General features: G+C 33.2%; 3 protein-coding genes across 3 annotated transcripts; 1 reads left to right on the forward strand and 2 right to left on the reverse strand.

Moving 5' to 3' along the window:
* Positions 1-1,635: 1,635 nt before the first annotated feature.
* Positions 1,636-3,843, reverse strand: LOC111314221 (pentatricopeptide repeat-containing protein At4g02820, mitochondrial-like). Its single transcript, XM_022915361.2, has 2 exons — positions 3,432-3,843; positions 1,636-3,127 (listed from the first exon to the last, which is right to left on the reverse strand). The coding sequence occupies exons 1-2, from the start codon at positions 3,723-3,725 to the stop codon at positions 1,874-1,876; spliced, it is 1,548 nt and encodes a 515-aa protein (XP_022771096.2). The 5' UTR covers positions 3,726-3,843; the 3' UTR covers positions 1,636-1,873.
* Positions 3,844-3,994: 151 nt separating this feature from the next.
* LOC111313067 (mitochondrial Rho GTPase 2-like) lies at positions 3,995-11,155 on the forward strand. The gene is made up of 14 exons (XM_089752158.1): positions 3,995-4,370; positions 4,757-4,889; positions 4,999-5,148; positions 5,500-5,676; positions 5,766-6,017; positions 6,303-6,371; positions 6,527-6,582; positions 7,120-7,201; positions 7,863-8,074; positions 8,217-8,286; positions 9,777-9,889; positions 10,195-10,345; positions 10,442-10,628; positions 10,744-11,155. The coding sequence occupies exons 1-14, from the start codon at positions 4,165-4,167 to the stop codon at positions 10,809-10,811; spliced, it is 1,926 nt and encodes a 641-aa protein (XP_089608284.1). The 5' UTR covers positions 3,995-4,164; the 3' UTR covers positions 10,812-11,155.
* Positions 11,156-18,159: 7,004 nt separating this feature from the next.
* LOC111313421 (protein FANTASTIC FOUR 2-like) lies at positions 18,160-19,621 on the reverse strand. The gene has a single exon (XM_022914098.2). The coding sequence runs from the start codon at positions 19,313-19,315 to the stop codon at positions 18,329-18,331; it is 987 nt and encodes a 328-aa protein (XP_022769833.1). The 5' UTR covers positions 19,316-19,621; the 3' UTR covers positions 18,160-18,328.
* Between the last annotated feature and the right edge of the window lie 2,727 nt (positions 19,622-22,348).

Raw genomic sequence — 22,348 nt, forward strand, 5'->3', positions numbered from 1 at the left:
ATAATTTCATCTAGATGTTGGAGAATTGTAAAAAAATAAAAATTTAAAAAATATATAAAAAAGGATAACAATTAATAAAACAACAACAATAACAACAACAACAACAACAACAACAATAATAATAATAATAATAATAATAATAATAATAATAATAATAATAATAAACAAGGGAAATATATGAAAAATATTTTAATTAATTTTTGAAAATCATAAAAATCAAATTTGATTCGAAAATCCACATGGATATTGAGAATTTTTAAGGATATTCGGGTTTTTTTAAAACTCTAAGCCATAAACTCCTCCAAACATTAAACATCAAAATCCCAAACCCTTAAAACCATAGATCCCCAAAACCTTAAAATTCAAAAATCTTAAAATGCAAAATCTCAAACCTCAAAACCTAAAGCCTAAATTTGACATGCAATCTCGAATTATCACAAAAAAATTATTCAATCTTTAAAATCTCGACCCATAAACTCCTATTCAAAACTATTTCAAAATTCTAAGGATACGTGTAAGAATCACACTTGAAATGATTAGTTTTCAAATGTCGCTTAGATTATGTGGTATTTAAGAAACTTTATTTCATTAAATTTTCATATGAGTCCTTAATTCGTATTAACAAATAGATTAAACAAACAAAGAAATAGATATAATGGGACCTTAAATATAAATAATCGACATACGTTTTACCTAGATGTTGAAGAGTTAAGATAGTCTTATTATATTTAAGAATCTATTTTTAAATTGTATTTCATAACCTCGTATAACAACCATTGATATACATACATCATTATGTTAATGTTGACATTCGTTTTGCATTTTTCTGTCTTTAATTTTTATCTGTTATCTGATAATATCATCGTTGATATTTTCGCATAAAAATATGTTTAATTTAAAAATTATGAAATAAAACAAAAACAACATCCCGAAAGAAATAATTCTTGATATTCTACTTATATGTTAAAGAGTTATCAACAATTATCTTTTTAAAAGAATGTTGCTTTCCTTTTTTAAAAGATGTCATGATAAATATCAGTTAAAAACATTATCTTCAAAATTCTACCTAAAGATTGAAAAATTTTAAAATAATTTTTTAAGTTAAAAATTTTCTCGATATTCTTAAATAAAAAATTTGATAAAATTAATTTTTTCTTTTAAAATAAAAAAAATTATTATTAAATTTCAAATCAAAACAATTTCATTTAACACCGAAAATAATACATGATTAAATAATACCAATTTATAATCATTATGGAAGTGCTAATTCTTCATCACATGTAACCGATTCTCAAGTTCAACCTGATTTTTCGTAGACCAAAATTTATCTTTTTGATAAACTTTAAACATACTTTTATAATTCTATTAAAAAGATAAACATTTGAGTAAACAATCACACCCTAAAAAAGATTGATGACGATTCTTTTATTTTTTTTTATTTTAAAATTCTTTACGTCTAACGGTCCTAAAACGGTTCTAAAACCATTAAGACAGAAATCGTTGAATTGCCAAGGGCTGTTCTTCCATTCAGTCAAGAAAAAAAATTGCTGTTTTCTTTACTTCCTGAAATGCACATGGTAGCTGCTAGCAATTAATAGAGAACTTCCTATTCAGCAATCACAGTTAATAGACTGATTTGGAGAAGGAAATTTAGCCTGATTTTCTTTTCCAAATGAATTTCGGATGGAATGTTCTATCATTTTTCAACACTTTCTGCAATCAATATCTAGCATGATAATGCTGCATCTAATATCTATTCACTATAGAAAAAATCAAATTATGCATACTGAGGATCACTACTAGTACTCAAATTGTAGCCGGAAAAATAAATCACCATTTATCTCAAAGTAATTCTTACTCTGCCCTATTCTCCTCACAAATTGCTTGAAACTTCACTGACACGCATTTTGCTAGTTAATTTTATGAGCTTATGTGTTTCCTCGTCCTGTGGTACATTGTCCTTCTGCATCCGCTCAGCAACTATAAGTGGCATTTTACCAGCTTTCGCATATGCTCGAAGAAGCGAATTATATACCTTAGTACTGACATGGCCAGCTTTCCGAAGAATAACTAAAAACCTCTCCACCCCTTCAGTATCACCTAGATCCCCGAGTTTCTTAAATACTTCTCCAACCAACCTGTCATTTGGATTCCATTTTTTCACACTACCAACAGCTTGCTTAAAATAATCTAATACTTTTTCCATTTGCTGCTTCTTTAAATAGCCCCAAGTAAGAAGTTCCCAAGTAGTGTAACAAGGGGAAATACCCTTCTGCACGATTCTCTGATAAAAGTTTTCAGCAATTTCCATCCGGTCTGCATTGATGTAAGCTGCAAGGAGTATGTTTGGAACTCTCGCATCACCACTTCCAGAAACAGACTCCCATTCATTGTAGAGTTTCTCAGCTTCTTCAAAATCCCCAAGTTTCACAAGTGACGATATCATACATGTATACTCGGCATCATTCATTTTGCAGAAGCATGATTTCAGCTTCTTCCAGATCCGCTGAACCCCATCTTTATCCCCCATGTTTGTATGCAAACTGAGAAGGGAGGAATAAGCAACTCGATTTTTTTGAGAAGCCTTCTTCTCCATTTCCTTCAAAGTAGATTTTGCATTCTCAAATTGTTTTCCTTTTATGTACAGATTGGTCAGCGAACTATATGTTACCCAGTCAGGCTCTATTTTCGCCTTCTTTAGCTCAAGAAAGATTTTTCCTGCAGTTTCAATGTTATTTTGGGAGGCACAAACAGATAACAATAAATTATAAGTAACGATATCAGGTGAAGCATTTTTCTTTAATTCCTTCACTATTTCAGGAACCTTTTCTAGTTGACCTTCTGAGATATATAGCGAGAGCATGTGGTTATAAGGAAGAGCGTACTTCACAAAACCACATTCTGACATTTTCTCCATCAAAGCCTCTGCTTTAGCAGACAACTTGTTCTGGACATATGTGTGGAGAAGAGCTGTGCATGTGGCTCGATTTCTCATCTTGTCAGGAAGGTCTTCGAAGAATTTTTCTGCACTAGCTAAGCCACGAACTTTTGCAATCAAGTCCAAGTGAATGGCATAGTCACCAGGTAAAAGCTTGATATCTTGCTGCAATCTCATCCATTCACATATCTACAATACAATAGCCATGGTTACATAACGCCAGTTATCGAATACAAATTCCAAGCAATTCTACCTACCCAGTTTCAATAGGCATAATTATCCCATAAATGGGTCCTCATTTCACACTGGGAGCAAGGCTGAGGTATAACCTATACTTTTAACAAACAACCTGTTCTGATTAACCAGAATAAGAATGCATTTCAGAATCAAGCCTAGTTCTCAACTGAAATTAAAAATCTAGTGAAAAATTCCAGGTTTATAAGAGTCAATAAATGAACAAAGTAGATAAATAAAGGGGTAATAAAAATGATACCTCAAGGGCGTGCTTATAGCGCTTGAGCTTGCGAAGCTCTCGGACGACTCTATTGAGCTCGTATTTACGGGCCGTATGGCCTTCCTCTTTCCATTTCCGTATTGCAACCACAGCGCTGCGTTTCGGATACACGAGGCCTATAAGCCTATATCCCAGCGTGTCTCGGCCACCTCCACCGCTTTTCGCAGCGCCTTCGGTAGTGGTTACTGCTTTCTTCGTCGCCGAAGTTGCCACTGCTTCAGTGGAGAACAAGCGCGCGGCGAAGAGGGACGCGCGAACGTAGCGCATCACCATTGTCTGAGTTTTATTGAACCGGTAAATTATCGATCAGAGTTAGGGGGAGAAGAATTAGGGCAGACAGATTAAAACGGCACCGCGTTTGGCACACCCAATCCTGTAAGGTTTTAAACCCAGTTAGGTCAGGGGCTTAAGTGGCTTTTATGGGCTTTGAAAGGCCCACGCCGACTCGAACAGACCCAAACAACGAGAGCCAATAGTCCGTTAACGAAGGCGAGTACACGCAAAGGCAGCCTCAAATTCCTCCTCACGCCATGATTTGAACTGTTCTTCGCTAATAATCGCCCACAACTACTGCTGTCGAACTATTCTCTCACTTGTCCGATTTTTAAAGCCTTCAACGCACCCCTCCATAAAAAAAAAAAAAAAAAAGAGATCAGAAATCCCCTTTTTTTTTTTTCTCTCTTTTCTTCTCAGTTGCAATATCAGCGACCCAATGCCAAGCAGATCAACCGCCGGTATACGAACCAGCGTGAGAGTCGTCGTCGCTGGCGACCGCGGCACCGGTAAATCGAGCCTCATCGCCGCTGCGGCTTACGATTCTTTCCCTGAGTATGTTCCGGCGGTTCTTACCCCAACTTGCCTCCCCTCTGACTACTATCCCGATGGCATCCCCGTCACCATTGTTGACACCTCCTCTAGGTATTAGTTTTGAACTTTTCTCAATTTTCTACGCACGTGAATGTTATTAATGGGTTTTTTGATCCGGCCGTACAAAAAAATTGTAGTAGCTTTTATTAAATAGATGGTCAGTTTTGGGATTCTGATTCACCTTTTTTAAACGTGTTATCTTGTTGTTTGAGAAATAACCTCATTTAAAAAAAAAAGAATTAAAAAATATATATCTGAACAACAAAATTCATTGTTTTATTTTTAAAAATGAAATCATAATGTCGGAATTGTTATTTTATTTAAGTAACGAGTAAATAGTGAAAAAACAAGTAGCAAAAGCAACCTTAATAAGTGTTTTAGAAGTTTGATGAGTTGTGAACGTATGCTGATACTTTCGCATTGCTATTGGCCTTTAGCGTGGAGAGCAGAGTAAAGCTTATTGATGAGTTGAAGCGAGCTGATGCTGTGGTTTTGACATATGCTTGTGATCAACCTATGACACTCAGTCGTCTCACTACTTTTTGGCTTCCTGAGCTTCGTAAATTAGAGGTTTGCAGTCGGCATAATTCTTTGACATAAGATATATATATATATATATTTCATGTTTACTGATAAAATGGCATTGCTTTTATTATGTTTATATGTTATATCTGAATAGGTTAAGGCTCCAGTGATTGTTGTTGGGTGCAAACTAGATTTACGAGATGAGCGGCAGACCATGAACTTGGAACAAGTCATGGCACCAATCATGCAACAGTTCAGGGAGATTGAGACCTGCATAGAATGTTCATCTGCTACACTAATTCAGGTTTTTATTTGTTATTATTATTTTTTTAGGTTAACATCAAATGCTTATGAGTGTTATCATTTTGTAGTTGCCAACCATTCTATCTTTATGAAGTTATGGCATTAGTGTTTAGCAATTAGCAGTTAACCTTTTAACTGGTGGCTCTAAACTCTAGTGGGTATAGAGAGACAAGCTTCCAGTTTTTTCTGTTGGAAACTATTTTCTATTTAATTATTTTTTCACCAATTGATAAATGTTCTATTAATTTATGTTGTCCTTATGTTTGTTAAATCCATTTATCATTTGCGTGTTTTGGTAGCTACAGATATTTGGAGGCTGAAATGTAAGGGTTTTTTGTTTTACATTCTCCAGGTCCCTGACGTGTTCTATTATGCTCAAAAAGCAGTTTTGCACCCGACAGCTCCATTGTTTGATCAAGAGAAACAAAGTCTGAAACCACGATGTATCAGGGCATTGAAACGGATATTTATGCTTTGTGATCATGACATGGACGGAGTCCTTAGTGATGCAGAGTTGAATGAGTTTCAGGTTTCTTTTTCTCTTTGTTTGTCCTTTTCTTAACCATGGCTACTCCTAAAAAATTGGAAAAGTTTGACATGTTGAGCAATGATAAACAGGTTAAATGTTTTAATGCTCCATTACAACCTGCTGAGATAGTGGGTGTAAAGAGGGTGGTGCAAGAGAGGATAAGCGGAGGAGTCAGTGACCTTGGTCTTACGCTTGAAGGGTTTCTCTTTCTTCATGCTCTTTTTATAGAAAAAGGGCGTCTTGAGACAACTTGGGCTGTCTTGAGAAATTTTGGATATGATGATGATTTAAAGCTTAGGGATGATATTCTTCCAGTTCCAAACAAGCATGCCCCTGATCAGGTAGCTCATAATTTTGACCTTAGACATAACTATTAGTTATTCCAAAATGGCGTTCAAGACATAACTATCTTGGTCACTATGGATCACAATATGAAGGAAACATAGAGCTTTATGTTGCATATATCCCTAATTCTGAAGTTTTACCTGGTTTATGCCATCATGCTAATGAACCCTACCCCACCCTGCCTTCCCTTTTCTTTATGTCCTGTACTTCCTATTATTTTACCTTTCATGATAACTTCCTTTATGGGGATTGCAATATACTTACTTCTAGATATCTTATAGAGTGTGGAGCTTACAGATGAAGCTGTAGACTATTTGCGTGGGCTCTTCCGATTGTATGACAGTGATAATGTATGTGTTAATCTCCTAAATCCTTATCACTTTTACAGAAATAAGAAGACAAAAATTGTTTATCACAAGTTCTTTATCATACTTAGAGTTTCTATAATGCTAATGCTAACTTATGGACAATAACTGAATTTCTGTTTCAATTTTGAGCTTACCAGGATGGATCCTTACAAACTTCTGAGCTTGATGATATCTTCGTAACTGCCCCAGAAAGGTGAATGTAGTTACGGGATTTATCTTCTTTATTTATAGACTTGTATAGAGTTAACAGTGTTCTCTCAGCACATTTCTATGGCTCCAATTATCAAACAGTCCCAACACTTGAAGACTTGTGTTGAATTGATTCCAAGTATCTTTTTGCAAATGGTGGAGATGGAACAGCTAATATTGAGGTTGCAAAAGAATTCAACCTAAACCAAATTGATTAAACTTGGTTTAAACTTGTTAATGTCTTATTTCTAGTATAAGCATGTGTGTTTGTGTGCATATGTCACGGTGCGCATGGACCGTGACACACACACACATACATATACATACATGATTGCATATATAAATAATCATATTAATTGCTTTTAATATTTTTCCTGCAAAAGCCTTTGGCTTCTAATGGTGTTAATAAGGATCCTTTTTTTGTCATATGGCAAGTTAACTTTTAGACTTAGCCTCTGCTGTTGTTTATCCATTTTCTCCCTGATTCAATTTGATTTCCAGGAATATATTTCTATTAACATATATGTTCTCTGTAATTCAGTCCATGGACTGCGGGTCCTTATGTAGATGCTGCAGAGAGAACATCTCGAGGAAATTTAACTCTTAATGGGTTTTTATCTGAGGTTTGTTGTGCTTATTGCTACTTCCTTGATTCTTACTTGTGTTATAACACATGATAATATGTTTAGTGGCTATATTGTCCATTTATCTGTGTCATGAGTTTCATTTATATCCTAAAATTGCATTATTGTCATGACAGCACAGGTTCTTAAGGATCCTAACCATACCATGAGTATTGTTTAAGAATATCCCAAGTTTTATGTGCATTGGCTAATTTGCATTTGTAAACCATATTTCAGTAAGAATTGACCGGTGGAATGCTGTTGAGCAGAACTATCACTTATTTATAGTACATAATCTGACTAAATGGCTAATATTATTAGGTTTAGATTCTTGTATTCTTTCACTGAATTATCCCTGAAAATTCTTATTTCTATTGTCCATTAAACTTTGATGCCCATATTACTTTTTTGATCTATATGTGGAACAATACAGTTGTCTCCTCTGTGAATATTTTTGGTATATCTCTATCTCTCTTCTCTTTTTTCTTTTAGCTTGGGACTTAATTCAGAGTTCCAACACTGACCAGATTTATTCTTGTATTTCTTAGAAAATATAGGAGACAAGGTTTTCTTTGTCCTGTTGATATTAATTGGTATTTGAACATTTTTAATCTTGCTAATCTAGTTCGTAACTGTAACTCATTGTGTCTATGGTTTGCAGTGGGCCTTAATGACAAGTCTGGATCCATCATATAGTTTGGCTAATTTGATTTGCATTGGATATGGTGGAGATCCAACTTCAGCCCTTCGTGTTACTAGGAGAAGATCTGCAGATCGTAGGAAGCAACGGACAGAAAGAAATGTTTTTCACTGCTTTGTTTTTGGTCCTAAAAGATCTGGGAAGTCTGCTTTGTTGAATTCATTTTTAGGAAGGTATTGTTTGCGGACCTATGTAATCTGTTGATGTTGATCTTTCTAGTTTCATCTACAGCTTCTTTGATCCATCTAGTAAAATTATACTATTGTTTTTGTCTTCAGAGTCTAGATACTATGACTTCATTTATTTGAACTGCAGGCCTTTCTCAAGCAACTATACTCCAACAAATGGTGTATGTTATGTGACGAATGTTGTTGAACAGATTGGGGTGAGTAATAGCTGTAGATATGCCATATGTCCTGGTGTTTTCATGGAATTTTCTTTGTATCCTCATTCTTTTCTACCACCACATTTTTTTCCTTGTGAGATCATTGACCTTGAATATAGTGAATAAAATATTTGTTCAAAATGACAAGGTGACAGTAGTGTCCTTGTGAAAATAAACTAAGAGAGTGTTTACTATAAGGTGATTCGTTTAAAAATCTTGGTGATCTGCATTTAGTAATTAAATCACCTTGTTTGGTAATAATTTAGAAATCATATGTGGTAGTAATCTCAAATCACTATGGTGATAAGATCACTGCCTTGGATTCCCAACCTAAAGGATGGGAAAGTTTTATCATTATGGGAAAATAATTTTCAATAGTATTTTCTGACTAATTTACCCTAACAAAAAATGTATTTAACATTATCTCAAGAATTTGGTCATTAAAAATTATAAAAAGTGGATTTTTTTAATCACTTATATAAAAAAAAAGATCTTATGTTATAAATTTTTATTGATTAAAAAAAGATAATAAATTTATTTAATATTTTTTTAAAAAATTATTTTTATATAAATTGATTAATACTTTATAGTTTTTTATAAATAGTGTTTTAACTATTTTATAAATTGTTGATTCAATAAGTATTAAATATTTTTTTCAAGGTTATTTTGGATATTTTGTATTATATAATTTATTGTTTCATAGAATTACCAAATACAATAAGTTAAAAGTATTAATGATTTATAATATTATATCAAACATGATAATTTAAGATCATTGGTGATCAAATCACCTTGGTAATCTTATCACTATGGCAATTAAATCACCATGGTGATTTTGAAAATAATATTAAACGCTACCTAAAAGTTTTATTTTTCTTTGCTAAAGGGTATAAAAAGCCCGTGAACTATAATTAAAAAAATCATCCAAACCCTTATTTTTTATTGTAATCAATCAACTTCTCCAATATTTATTTACATCCAATTAAGCCCTTATTTGGATTAAAAGTTAACACCGTTAATTTTTTTGTCAACTAAGATAAAATCCCATGTGACATCAATAAAATAGATGAAGGATTGTCACATGATGCAATTAATATATGTGAAAATTAAATAAAATTAAACAATTTTTTTTCCTTTTTTCTTCTTTATTCTTTCTTCTCTATAATTCTTTGTTCCTTTCTCTCTAAGATCCCTGTAAGGATTCAATTGACTGTTGTTTGGGTATTAATTGATTAAATTTTGTCATGTAACTAGTTTTCGTTCATTAAGGATTCAATTGAGTCGAAGTAGAAGATTAGGGGCTTGATTGATTGCAATAAATTATTATGGATTTAAATGATTATTGAATTATAATTCAAGGGCATTTTTGGCCATCTAGCCTTTTTCTTTTTGTTTTTATGATTCCTGTGTATTGGAAACATGGCTGTTCATTTCTGATGAGAAGTTTCAGATTTGATGTGGCAATCTTTGTGACCCTATTGACTTTTCAGGGTACTCAGAAGACCCTTATTTTGCAAGAGATACCAGAGGATGGAGTTAAGAAATTCCTTTCCAATAAGGAATGTTTGGCAGCCTGTGATGTAGCTGTGTTTTTGTATGACAGGTAAAGTTAAAGAATATTCTATTTGTCTGAAGTTGCAAGACGAGTATATCAATGTGAATATGCTATGGCTTACTTATAGACTAGTGTTTGTGAACTTCTTTCAAATAGCATTTTAATGGTTTTTAATGTCCTTTATTACTCATCATGCTTTCCCCCTTTTGCCTGCTTCTGTTTTGTGCTCTATCTACAAACCTGTGAATATCCAGAAATTAAAGAATAAGCAGCACCTCAAAGGGGTGTGGAAATATGTTGATTTGTCATTAGATGGCCTTTTATCTCACATGATATTGTATTCCTATTGCCAGTTCAGATGAATATTCATGGAAAAGATCAAGAGAATTGCTTCTGGATGTTGCTAGGCTAGGAGAGGAAAGTGGTTATGGAGTACCTTGCCTCCTCATTGCAGCAAAGGATGACTTGGATCCATATCCAATGGCACTGCAAAACTCAGCAAGAGTATATATCTTATCATTGCCTGCTTTGTTTTATCCATATCATACACGACTATGATAATGGATGAGATATGGTGTTAATTTCAATTTTATTTTTCAGGTTACTCAGCAGTTGGGAATGGAAGCTCCAATTGCTGTAGGTGTAAAATTAAGAGATTCTAAAAATGTGTTTTCTAGAATCGTAAGTGCAGCAGAACACCCTCATTTGAGCATTCCCGAAACTGAGCAAGGGAAGAAAAGGAAGCAATATCGCCGGGTCGTTAATAGCTCACTTATATTTGTTTCAGGTTAGTATTATCTCACTTCTCCATTCACCTCTTTCCTTTCAATGGAAATGAACATTTTATAATAGTTGCTTTTACATTTTGCTTGTTAATGACTGGGTTCCTGCTCAAATTACAGTAGGGGCTGCTGTTGCTGTTGTTGGACTGGCGGCTTATCGTGCCTATGCTGCAAGGAAGAATACTTGAAAGATGGTCTGTTTGTTCAGCAACAGCCATTGGTTTTTAGCTGCATTTACAACTCAAATAAATCGCTACTACATGCACGCTTTATTGGATTTTCAACCTGAAACCTGTATATATTTTTTGCCATTATTTCAGCAAGGCAGGAGGTAATCTTTTCTACTTTCGCTTATCTGGAACCACTTAATTTACCTTTATTAGTTTAAGTTTCTTTTGATTTTTCCCTTGTCTACGAAAATTTTTGTAAACTAAATGCAGTTTTGTATCATTTTCCATGGTGACATATCATGCCGATTATCTGTCGCAAAAGTATAGAATCAGCGAACGTTGAAATAAAGTGCTATTGTTTATATTGGCTTGTGGTTGAGGCATAGCCTAGTGGCAGCAGCACCTTCCCAAACGTAAGAATACTAGTTCAAATCTAAACCCCCCCCCCCCCCCCCCCAAAAAAAAAAAAAATGCTGAAACTATTTAGTTGGCTTGCATTCTTGAATGAGGATGAGTAGCAGGCAGGTTTGTAGGTCCTCTTGTTTGGAAGGAGCAATCAAATCAACAATGTTTGCCTCTAGCCTTTAGATACTTGTTCCTTACATGCATGATCTGCTGCGTACCTAGTTATGGTTACACCAAAAATAGCACTTTGGAAGAATGAAGTGAAAAAGGTAGGATTCGAATATAAATGGTAGGATACTATTTTTTTCAGTCTATTCTCCTCAATCCTGCTAAATACATGGGGTGTTGGCAAAGTCCGCGGGTCAGAAAGTTACTGCCCGTCCATTTTTCACTTCAGCTATGGGACTGAATATAAATTTAGTGACCAAGATTACTAAGTCAGTTTTGGAATACCAAATGTGGTGTAGGAATTAAGGCCTTTGTATTGGAGATTAGCATTCTGAAAAAATAGAAATAAAAAATTTGTTTGGTTGATTTATTTTTATATATTCTTAAAAAATGAAAATCCAAATATATACAGTAAAAGTATGAATCAAAACTAGTTTTAATTCATCAATCATGATGTATGAATTTAGTTTGGGTTGTTTGGTTATAGGGTTTTGTTTTTGTTACTAAATGGTCAAGTCTGAAATAAATGCTTATTTCTATCATACAAGTGTAAATTTTATTTTTCTTTTTCTTTGAGCTCCAAACAAGGAGTCCTAAAAAGAAGTCTAACAAACCAATTTAAAAGTTGAAAAAGCAAATAAGAGAACCATGGGACTTTGATTTCACTAGGTTCTTGGGTGTAGTACATATAAATCCCTTCCCAAAATTTATGGCAAATTTCATTTTGTTTACTCTTGTTTTCGTTTTTACCTTTGATTCTCCAATCGGTAAAAAAAAAACCATAAAGGTTAATGTTACAAATAGTTTTTAAAATATTCAATGTGATATTAAATTTAAATAATTTTTAAGATAATATATAAATTATAAATTTGTTAATTAATATAATATTTATTTTTAATGTAATTAATTTTAAATGATAAAATATTATGGATAAATAAATTTTTAAATATTGATATCACATTAGTTAATAAATTTATAATTTAAATATTATATTAAATATTTTTAAAAATTAAATATTATACTAACTTTTTTATTATAATTTAAAAATTATTAGGAACATTAATTCAAATAATAATAATTATCAGAGGGGATTCTCAAGTTTTAAAGTTCAAAACCCGAGGCATGCTTTTCCTCTACCATAATTTTTATATCTATGAATGCAAAGGTGAAAAAAGGTTAGAAACTTTCCGCCGCGTGCTTTGTGGATAGTGTTTCTTTTTCTTTCTCCATGCATCATGGCCATAGTCGTCACTCATGGCTAAATCATCTTTTTGTCTTCTGCTTTGCTTCTAATTTGCCTCAAATATTCAATGAATCAAAATCTCCTATGGTCTATAGGCTCACGTGTTTAACACCATTGCAATTTGCAACTTTTCTTGTTTCTTTTTACATCCTTCTTTAATTTCTAGGTAAAAAAATACAGTTACAATAATGTTAAAAGTATGTGTTTATAAAACACCCATTAATCAATATATATAATTTTGTATTATTTTTTTGAATTTAATAAAAATGATTTAGTTATTATATTAAATCATTTATTTTTGGAATGCATCGAATTTTTTAACATTACGCATCTAATATAAAAATATTATTACAAATATTACTACAAATATTTTAAAAAAAATTCGTTAACAACATTCTTTAACTAATCTTAACTAGTGTGAGCAAAAACTCGTTAATCAAATTTCCTAGTAATCATTTTCAAGGGTTAATCACATATTTTTGAAATTAAATATAATTTGTTTAGTAGTTGGGAAACATTTATGATTCAGTGCAGCAATTATTTCTGATTGACGTTAACAATCTATGATCAATCTATGAGTGGGCCCTGTCTGATAACCAAAGTGAAGACATATTACTAGAAGGCTGTAGCAGTAAACAGTATGCTGTGTTTTTTTTTTTTTTTTAATTTAATTATACAAGATTAAAGTGAAAAAAAAAAAGAACAAAGGGTTAACATAAGAATATTTGCCTATCAGGAAAGAAGACAAGAAACATGATCAGTCCAAAAGAATGTATATCCAACAGAGAAAAGAAGATATACATGCAGAATGTAATGGTGATAGAATTATATGGCGTACGTCGGTACTTTTTGGATACCCTTGTAGGTATAACCTCCGAAAATCCCATTTCGACACTTGTCAAACCAGTGAGAAAAGAGCCACCAGGTCAGCCAGCCATGCCACCCTTCACCATCGCCCGCAATTCTACTCTTACTTATCACTGCTACGATATGGTATTTATTTTTCTCACTCGATTGCGTAAATTAATTGTGACACATCTACAAAACACGAGCTGGCAAATTTGTTTAGATGGAGCTGATCTCACCATCGTGCCATGTTTTGCCTAGGGTTTTCGTTTCATTTAATTATTCTTTTGTTTTGCATTATCAACTCTTTCTCTTTCACGTAAAAAAAAAAATGTATATCCACTCAATTAAGTAGTGGTATTTTCTGTTTCTTATTTTAACCAATAAAAGATTCGAAGAAACTTTTAAGCTTCACATAAATCAAAACAAACAACTACCACCATCACCAAAACCACCATAGCAATCACACAACGAAAAGATAAGCACCAAAAAACTTATGGGTGGCCTTTGGTTGTAAGCCACTGTTTATATATGTACATATGGGCCCTTTGAGGGCTTATGGTTCTCATTTTCTTTCAATTGCTCGTTTTAAAATGGAAACATTGTTTTAACCCCGCATGAGAACAATTAGTACTCTTGTGGCCACAAATGCAAGAACTTAAAATTAAGTAGCATATTATTTTTTATGCGAGGATTGACTTATTTTTTTTATGATTTTATCTTTTGAAAAAAAAATCTCAATAGAAGAAAGATAGTCTTTGTTCATAAAATCATAGCCCAGTCTTTAATTATTAGATGTGAAATTGTTTCTCCTAAAGAGTATTTAACAAGAACTTCGTACTTATAGAACAAAAACTTTCAATTAGACAATAATTAAAGGAAACCAGCTGCTCAAGGGCTGAAATTCAAAGACTTGAGGAGTCCTAATTTGAACGGATTGAAGGGAAAGAAACTGGATTAGGTTGGTGACATGGATGTCAACGACTATATATAAATGTTGCAATCAAATACATGTGGAGAACAATGAAGTTGAACACGTAGGAAAAGTGGGTGACATGAGTGGTAGACCACAAAAAATTGGTGGGGGATATATTATACAATTCTTCGCGTTGGCACGATGAGGCCGACCAATGGAAATATGTCCTCATTGACTTTTTTTTTTCTTTATAGAATTTAAGGTTTTAAATTGGTGTAGTGCGGTCCGCCTTAATATGTGACATTGTCGAGTGTTTATGTGGTGCGTTTTTCCGGTATACTTGCCTTGTCATTAGCACAGCGACAAAGATAACTCAATCTTAGCAATATTTGAGAGAGAGAGAGAGAGAGAGAGAGAGAGAGAGAGAGAGAGAGAGAGAGAAGCACAATGAACAAGTTACCAAAGAGAGAGCTCAACCGGATAAGAAAAGGTGATGAGAGTTTCTTATTCTTCATCAATTTTTTGGGGCTATGGCTTTTTTTTTTTGCCGATGGATGGTTGGTTCATGGGTGGACCTTGGTCGACGGAGTGGTTGGGTTAGACGTCTTGGTTGTGTTTTATTATAAAAAGGGTTAAAGCTAAATCCTTTCCTCGTCGATGATGATGAGAGATGATATATATCAATTCACCCAACAAAACCTAAGTTATTGTCCATATGAGTAATACTATTATTTTTGTTTGATTTTCGATTGTTTCATTTCATCACCAGCAAATGCTATTTAAACACAACCAATAATAATTTTATGAATATATATTTTTTATATTTATAATTAATCAAACAATCAAATATTTTCCTTTTTTTTTTTGTTCTCCTAATTTGTTTATTTTCATACGTGCAATTGCATTATCATCGTTATCATCATGATCGTATTAGCTATAAATGTCGCCTTCTTGCCTAGTGTTGGAGCTTCATCATCTTCCAAAAGTTTTGGGAGGATGAGATGAGAGTGGGTGAAGGCCCCCTCGTCTCTCTTTCTCCCAAATATCAAGTGGAGACAAATCAAAATCAACAGATTAATTTCACAGTAACCACGTATGAAAGACCAAGATCGTTAATCGGATGGATGGGGCAATTTCCTTTTTTCCTGTTTGAGGTCACATATCATATCCCTTGTAAGAGGACAAAAATAGCATTAAGTGGATCGTTTCTCCTTTTTGAGTGGAATAAAAAATAATAGAACAAATTAAAACAAAGAACAAGTTCACTCCATATATTCAAGACGATGTTGAAAATTATATATCTGTTAAATTAATTTTTCAGATTTTTTATTCACAAAATTTTTTTTATTTTTATTTTTTGTTTCATTAGGTACATAAAATTTTAGAGTAAAGATAGAGGTTTAAAACTGAACATGTGTATGATTATGATTTATATCAGATTATGATTTTTTTTTTTTTGGTTAGAAAACGTTAATTAAAATGTTCTATATTTCCAAATGGGAGTAGGTGGAGTTTGAAGGAAAAATTAGAAAGAAAGAGTAATTATAGCACATTCAGATTCTTTAAAATATCTACTTCTGATGGGTTGGGTTGAATAAACCAACCACAGTGATCACTAGAAGAAGGAAGGGCCACCAAATTTTTTATGCTGACATCCTCCATAAATTTAGGAACAGTTTCTATTCAAGCAGCTAAAGGGTTTTGACTTCTTCTTTTCCTCTTTTACTTTGGTAATAACTCCTTGCCACACGCAATTGGATTAGTTATTGACATTTATTTTACTTAGTTTGTGGAATCTCAAAAGGATATGGCATTGAATTTAACAATGAAAATAGAAACAGATATTCAACTCTGCTCAGCCATCTCGAAACCCTTTGATGATTAAACCAATTGAAATATATATTATAGGTATTGGGTTTGTTTTTGTTCCTTTTTGGGTGTAGAGTAATCTCCGGAAGCTGCACCAGTCGTGCTGTGTTGAAAATCATAAAAGTGAATTATGATCGTCAAAGATTTGCAGTACAAAAATTTCCGAATCCCTGCCTAGCAAACTAAAGGAGACGTCTTTATATCAATTAAGCATCTTTTTTAGCGAACATAAATGATTTTTTTTTCATGTGACAGTAAAAAGAAAATTGGGAGACATGCTGATTGCCTAAAGATTTTGCTTACTTGTGGAGAGATATGGTGAGAGAATATGTGCGTAAAGGAAGGTCCCTAAGGTTCTCAAAGCACATGATGTTAAGGCACAATGATGCATATGCAATGTTTGAAGATTTCTGCATCCCCGTCTTAAGAATAAAAGAAAGAAAAAAAAAAAGGACCTCAATGTATGGATACCCAAACTCCACTATGGGATATTGTCCCTCTCTTTTACACTAAGTTTGGTAAAAATGAAAAAATAAAATGAAAAGAATGAATAAAATGTGAGGGAAGAAAAAAAAAAATGGACACAAGGAAGTTTACAGTGTGACAATTTTCTCAAAGTAGAAAGGGTAAGAACTGTGAGGTCATTTTTTAAGTGAAATTGTCTGTCGCATGACATGAAGAAGAAACCTCATAAATCATGATCTTCATCAGGCATTCAGGAATGGCTTGGAAAGAAGTTTTAACTGATTGGAATCTGAGTAAATTTGGGGAAGCAGCAGCTACCCGAGCACATGGATGATCATGTGAAATGAGGTCAGTTGCATGTTGCCTTCGTGGGTCCGAAACTTGACAGTTACATGGCATTCGTACTCCAATCGTACCCCCCCCCTCCCAACTTGCTCCTCTTCCACACTGTAAATTAACTACCATACCCCCCCTTGCCAGCCTTATTCATTCACCATTCAACTACAATTACCGGAATAATAGTCTTTTTTTTTTCAGCGATCAGCATTACACAGTAATCTAGCATTCGGCATCCCCGCTTTAACTCTTCCAAGTTCCAACCATCTATAACCAGCCATTTGACAATTGATGGAATAATATATATGAGTAGAAGGACTATGAACTCTTTGAAATATTATTAATGTTTGGTTATATTATATCGAAGAAGAAGTATGTATGAGACCATATTTATAATACAAACATAAAACCTTATTATCCGTGCGTGTGTACGTGAGTTTCATTGATTTCTATTAAAATCAAAAGGCAAATGCAGCTGTGTTCTACAGTGACAGAGCAAAGTAAGTTTTGAGTTTCCTGTGGGCACTTTTATTCCAATATATATCTCTAACTATCCAAAAAGGATGATGCTATATCTTGCCCTACGTGCTACTGAAACCATTCACGTTCGTTGCAATAAAGCTATGTTCAATGCCATCTCCATGTTTGTCACCGGGCCATACGTATTCGCATAAAAAAAGCATCGTCTTCTTTATTAATTTTAAGTTAATGTCTTCTAGATTTGACCTATCTTAGAGTTTAAAAGCTAAAACATCCCTTAAAACAAATGGGAAAACAATTTTATGGTAACTATTTCGCAAAGCAAGTACACATTTGTACCATATATTTGGACGTTGATAGAAAATTTTTTTTCCCATCTCGTATTTCCTTTTCTTCAATGATGGCCCACGAAAATGAGCCCTATGAAAGCGATGAGAACATAAATTAGATGAAACACGTCAACAGATACTGCTTGGGACCAGCCAATTCACTATGCTTGGTGGTTGGAGAATTAGGCCAATCCTCGATTGATGTCCCTATGTTTTAATTCAGAAAGATGTCGTTTGTTTGTGTAAATTTTGCTTAATTGAGAATGCAATGCCATAACTAAAGTATTGGATTGGAAATTGGAAAGAAAAACAAGACAGACAAAGGAAGGGAGAGATATTGATAGTACGGTAATCTCAAACTTTTAATTACTTAAAATTAGAAATAAAAATTAAAGGGAGAAAAATGGGAAATTAGGGAATCCAAAATAGTAATAGTAATTCTCTCTGGGGTTGAGAAAAATCTTCCAACTTATAGCTTTTAAGTAAACACCAAGAATGGCTCCCAATTAAGCAAGCCTTTGTGCTCACGCCTATTTTCTTTGCAGCTGCTTGGCCTAGGCAACTTCCCTGTCCCAATTTCACCCCCGACATTCCCACTATTTCCTTCCATATTCTCAGCTGCTCGATAACACTCTTCTTCAACTTCTCCTTCTACTCCATTTTCTTCATAATAAACTACTTCACCATGTTCATCTTCCTCTGCTACCTCTTCATGGTCGTCTTCCTCTTCACCGTCTTCGTTGTCGAATATTAGGGTAGTATCCTTCGAAAGGGAAAGCCTAAGCCTCCCCTCGCTTCTTTCTGCATGGAAGCAACTATGACAAGGAGGGATAGCAACGGCTTGAAGAACTAGGCGGCCGCCTTCTCGGTGAGATTTGACTTGAATGCCATTGGAACCACTAATGGATGTCAACGGAGGAGGAAAGCTGCTGCTACGACTCATTTTTCTTGTCACCAAACTTTCCCTTGGTTTTGATGGATTGCAAACCACAGCTTCTAATGAAAGCAAGGAAATGTCATCGCTGCTCTCGCTAACTTCACTTCCAGTTTCACTACCTAAGCTTTCGGTGCACATTTGAAGACTTTTTTCACTTAGCGTAGAAGCTGAACTCTTAACAAGAGGGTCCAAATAAACTTTGTCATGCTCGGTAGAATCTTTGGAATTGGCGAGCGCCTGGAGGAAACTCCAGCCACCCATGTCAATATTTTGATTGCCTATCAGTTTGCAATCATTCCCGTTGTTCTTATTGTTGCTGATGGTGGTATTTTTTTCTTGATTATGGGGCATAGGCTTGGGCTCGGTAGGGGAAGGGTTATTGAAACAGGGCGTAGAAACAGTGGAGCCAGGAAAATTCGTTTTTGGTGGAGCCAGTTTCAGCCACAAAAAACGTGGTTCGACGAGCCTTGGCTCGAGGCATGATTGGAACCCATGACATACACTTGAGGACATTTTCTTATCCACCATAAAATGTTGGGAAAAACAGAGGAAACAGGGGAGTAACAGGGTAGCTCAAATGAAAGGAAAAAAATAGTTTTCCTCACCTCTTTTTGGAGTTTTCTGAGATCAAACGGGAGGTGGGGATTGAAATGAAAGAGAAAGCTACCTAAAAAAAAAAAAAAACCTTGTATTTGGTTTTTGGTTGTAAATGAAGATGGGTGGCTTTGGGGAGGGAGAGAAAGAGGTAAGAAACAAAGCAGTGAAGATGAAATGAAAATGAAAGGGTTAGGGGATGATTTATAGTAGGAGAACTCAGAGTCTCAGACACAGAGGAGAGGTGATGGCCTTTTACGCGCACTAAAACTTCTACCGACTTTTTACTCTACCACACATTCCACAGCAAAAAACCGAATACATAAGAGAAAAAGTAGATAAAATTGGAGTAAACTTTTATGGAAACATGGCAAAGACATCTTTGCTATTAGAAATGATCATAAAGCTTAACCTCTTGCTTTAGGATTCAAAACACAACAAAGTAAATAGTTGCAAAACTACCCAAACCCAAATTCCTACTGATTTATATGCTAATGATTTTATCTTTAAAATTTTATTTCAACCGAAAAAAGTTATTATGAGATGTGGGTTTTCTTTTTCTATTTAAAGGAAACCAAACGTAGCAGACAGGGAGAAAAGGACTGGTTCTTCTTTTACAGTTGTCCCCATTGCCTGAGTTTGTATTAGGCTTTGTCTATATATTTTTTGAGTTTATATTTAATGAAATATCAGTTTATAGATTTTATTCTGTAAGTAAATCGAACGATACTAACACATTAATAAATAATTTTTTTTTAAAAATTATTTTTTATATATTTATTTTAAATAATATTTATTTATTATTAAATAAATTATTTAATTAATTGATAATATATAAAATATACATACGGATAATGCATCAAATATAAATTCATCATTTTTCATTTATGTCATGCACTCTCAATTCTGGTGAAACAAACCAAACATCCTTTGCATTCAAGTGAAAGGACAGCAAACCTTCAATTCTCTGCTCTTCTATGACTAACCCTTGATTCACAAATGAAAGTGATATGTTAGTTTGCATGCACTTCATGATAATTGTGGGTATATGCACTCACACTCACACTCTCACTCTTTTTTTTTTTTTTTGAACTCTTTTTTCGCCTATCAATCTTTTTAGATTGGAAACAAAATGATTTTAATTTGGAAGGTTTAAGTTAGATTAATTGAAGTTATTTGCATTTCATGCGGTGAAAAGGACACCAAGAAAAAACAAAATTAATAATGAGAATGCCCTCCTTTTCCCAGTTCCCACTCAACAAATTTGCAGATATTTTTGTTTATTTGAAGGATTAGAAAATGTTGAGTGATGTTTGCAAAATTCTATTTTTATTGGATTGGATGCTAGAAAAAGACCAATGAAGATCTTCTTAAGTGTGATTAACAGAAATGATGTGTAAAACAACTGTCCAAATGAGAAACATCACCTTTCAAACCACACTTCAAATTAATAATATATTAAAGTAACATCACCTTGTTTTTTCTTATCTGACCTTTATAATGAACAAATATTATATTTTATTTGTCAAGTAAATGCCAAAAACAGTAAGGACTGGTTTGTTTGCTTTAAGATATTAGTAAAATTTTCTCTTCCTACAAATTATTTCAAAATCCTTGACATAAGTAAAAAAAAAAAAAAAAAAACAAGAAAGAACCCTTTCTCACTAACCACCATGTTGCTTTGGCTGTTGAGGAGTATTTTCTTTAAATATGCTCCATTTATAAGCTTAAACCCACATTGTTATTAAGAATCATGGGAAATGTTTGACAAATAAGTGCATAAAGGGGAAAATAATGGTAGAAGGAGCTTGAAACTGGCTGTTTCTCAATAGAGTTATCTGCCAAGAACTTGAAACAGGCAAGGAATGCTTGTTAATTTAGACATCAAGAAAAGATTCTTAGTCTCTTTTCATGCTTAATTAAAAATGGAAGGATGGAGATCCGGAAACAAATATTATAATCGCTTTTTTTTTTTCCTCATTAAGATGGAAAGTTTTTAACCACAATTATTGGAGCACACCCAAAACCAAAATAGGATATTAATTATTGGCATCCACATGTTATTATAAAATTACAAAAATACTAACATCAAAACGATGATTGAGCGGGGATGAGAAAAATTTTGAAAAATTGAAAATTGATTTTAAATCGTAAATTTTGGTTTGATTTGATTTTTTTTTTAATTTTGTTTGGATTAAGTTTATATATTAAATATATATATTAAATTTGAATCAAATTTTGAATTAAAAAATAAAAACAAATTGAATTATATATTTTTATTAATTTATATATTTTAAATTTTTATAAAATAAAAGTAATAATTTTAAATCAAAATTTATTTATATATATAAATTTTATATTAAATTAATATATAAAAAATTTTAAATTTAAAAAATCGATAAATTATTACCGAATTAGTAAAATTTAATTTGATTTGAATCAAATCGTATCAATGATCGATTTAAATTTAAATCAAATTTTAAAAATTTATAATATTATGTAATATTTAAAAAATCAAATTAAATTTAATCCGAACTTTTATAATTGAGATCGACTCAGTTACCAATTAAATGTTTAGAAGTACTTCAAAGTCAAAAAGCATGCGATTAGACGTTCAATTGGAATCTCAAAGTTCTAGTAACAACTCTAAGGCTATTGTTGTCTCCAAAGGCAGGGGGGTCGATAATTTCTTAGTAATTAGCAATGGAAAGCATGCAAGATTTGTGGAAGGATATTTATATGGGTATTGTAAACTATTACAGGTCACCTAAACTAAAACATATGCCTGGCTCTATGATCGATGCTGTAGAATATGAATTTAATGGAGAAATTAAGGCGTATGCCCATTGTAGCAGTTTAAAAATAGTCCATCCACCATTGAAAGACATGCAAGTACCTAATTGGAAGAAGAGAAGAGACGCTTTTCTAATAATGGTGGTTGCAACTCTCCTCTAATTTGTTGTGTTT

Source organism: Durio zibethinus, chromosome 23 (genome assembly GCF_047325235.1).
Source record: "Durio zibethinus cultivar Kanyao isolate XHJ-2024 chromosome 23, ASM4732523v1, whole genome shotgun sequence".
In the NCBI taxonomy this organism is placed as follows: Eukaryota; Viridiplantae; Streptophyta; class Magnoliopsida; order Malvales; family Malvaceae; genus Durio; species Durio zibethinus.